This window comes from Propithecus coquereli, unplaced genomic scaffold (assembly GCF_000956105.1).
Source record: "Propithecus coquereli isolate 6110/MARCELLA unplaced genomic scaffold, Pcoq_1.0 Scaffold124, whole genome shotgun sequence".
NCBI lineage: Eukaryota > Metazoa > Chordata > Mammalia > Primates > Indriidae > Propithecus > Propithecus coquereli.
Window position 1 is genome coordinate 1540649 of NW_012136525.1, and position 1441 is coordinate 1542089.

General features: G+C 37.3%; 1 protein-coding gene across 1 annotated transcript in view; it reads left to right on the forward strand.

The window, feature by feature from the left end:
* LOC105805074 (C-type lectin domain family 4 member A-like) overlaps positions 1-1162 on the forward strand; it is a gene marked incomplete at its 5' end in the record, with an annotated part of 9993 nt that extends 8831 nt beyond the window's left edge. Inside the window, one exon of the mRNA XM_012637874.1 lies at positions 720-1162. Within this exon, the coding sequence (XP_012493328.1) occupies positions 720-861 (142 nt within the window). The remainder of the gene's footprint in view (positions 1-719) is intronic.
* Between the last annotated feature and the right edge of the window lie 279 nt (positions 1163-1441).

The window sequence follows — 1441 nt, forward strand, 5'->3', positions numbered from 1 at the left end:
TGCTTTTAACCACTATATTTATGTCTTTAAATATAATACAAATTTATGTTGATTAAGATCATAACCAACTACTAAGATTTCATATTTCTCATAAAGCAAAAATGCTAAATTTTGGTAGTCTTATAATATCTCATATTTATGTAATTCTTTAAAAACTCAAGTACTTTAGTTGATGACCACTTTTGATACTCATATCTACTGTGTGAAACATGCAGTGATGTTGCTCTAGTCCCCATTTTTTATGTAGGAAAACTGAGAATCAGGGACATTAAATGACTTGTCCAAGATAACAGGGATAGATAGAAGATATGGAGACTTTTTACCAGTTCTCCAGACTCCAAAAACAGTGCATTAAAAAAAGGAAAAAATTCTACTGAAAAGTGGGGCCAGGGTAAAATCTTTTCATCATATAAGATTGACAGTCCCCTGGGAACAGGACATAAGGATGGACAAATACAGGTCAGTCTCTGGGATATCTGCTGCGAGGACATTCAAAGCAATAAGGTGGAGAATACTGAGTGATGTGGGCACAGTTTTCAAGGGAAACATCGGAGATGCAGGTGGAGGAGAAACTGTATGATGATTGGGGAGGGTGGATTTGGGTGTATCTAACCTTGACTTTTGTGAAGTTCATCCCCAGCCCCTCACCCCTTTACCATCTCTAACATTTTTGAAAACACTGTTTAAAGAAATGCCCTCATCCTTTTTTTCCCCTTCAGATTCTGGCGTCAGGGTGAGCCCAGTGATCGCAATGAGCGTTGTGTTGTATTAAACGCTTACTATTCATCATGGGGCTGGAATGACATTCGTTGTGATACACCTCAAAGGTCAGTTTGTGAGATGACGAAGATCTACTTATGAACTGACCATTCTCCATGGACCTGTGGTTGGATTGGCATCCATCATTACAGAGATAATAAGCTCTTTATTTATGTGTAAAGGAGTTCCACAGAATTTTAGGCAGCCAGGCAGCTATTTCACTTATGACTGAATTGGTCCATACATTCATTCATTCATTCATAAAATGAGCATTTATTGGGCATTTTCATGTGCCAGAGACTATACTGGAGACCCCTTTTGTGTACACATGGAGGGAACATGAGCCTCTCTCCTAACTTCTGTCTGACCCCTTAAGGATTATTTACTGATATAATTATATGACGTGGTTTTTTTCTACCTGTCTGAGTTTTCTCTCTCCCTCTACCCCAGCTTTATGAATGTGCAATGGACAAACAAAATTGTATATATTAAGGTGTACATTACAGTGATTTGACATACATATATGTTGTGAAATGATTACCACAGTTAGTTAACATATCCATCATCTTACATAGTTACCAACTTTTCGTGTGTGTAGTGAGAACATTTAAAATCTACTCCCTAAGCAAATTTCAAGCATGCAATACAGTATTAACTATAGTCACCATGTTGTACATTAGAT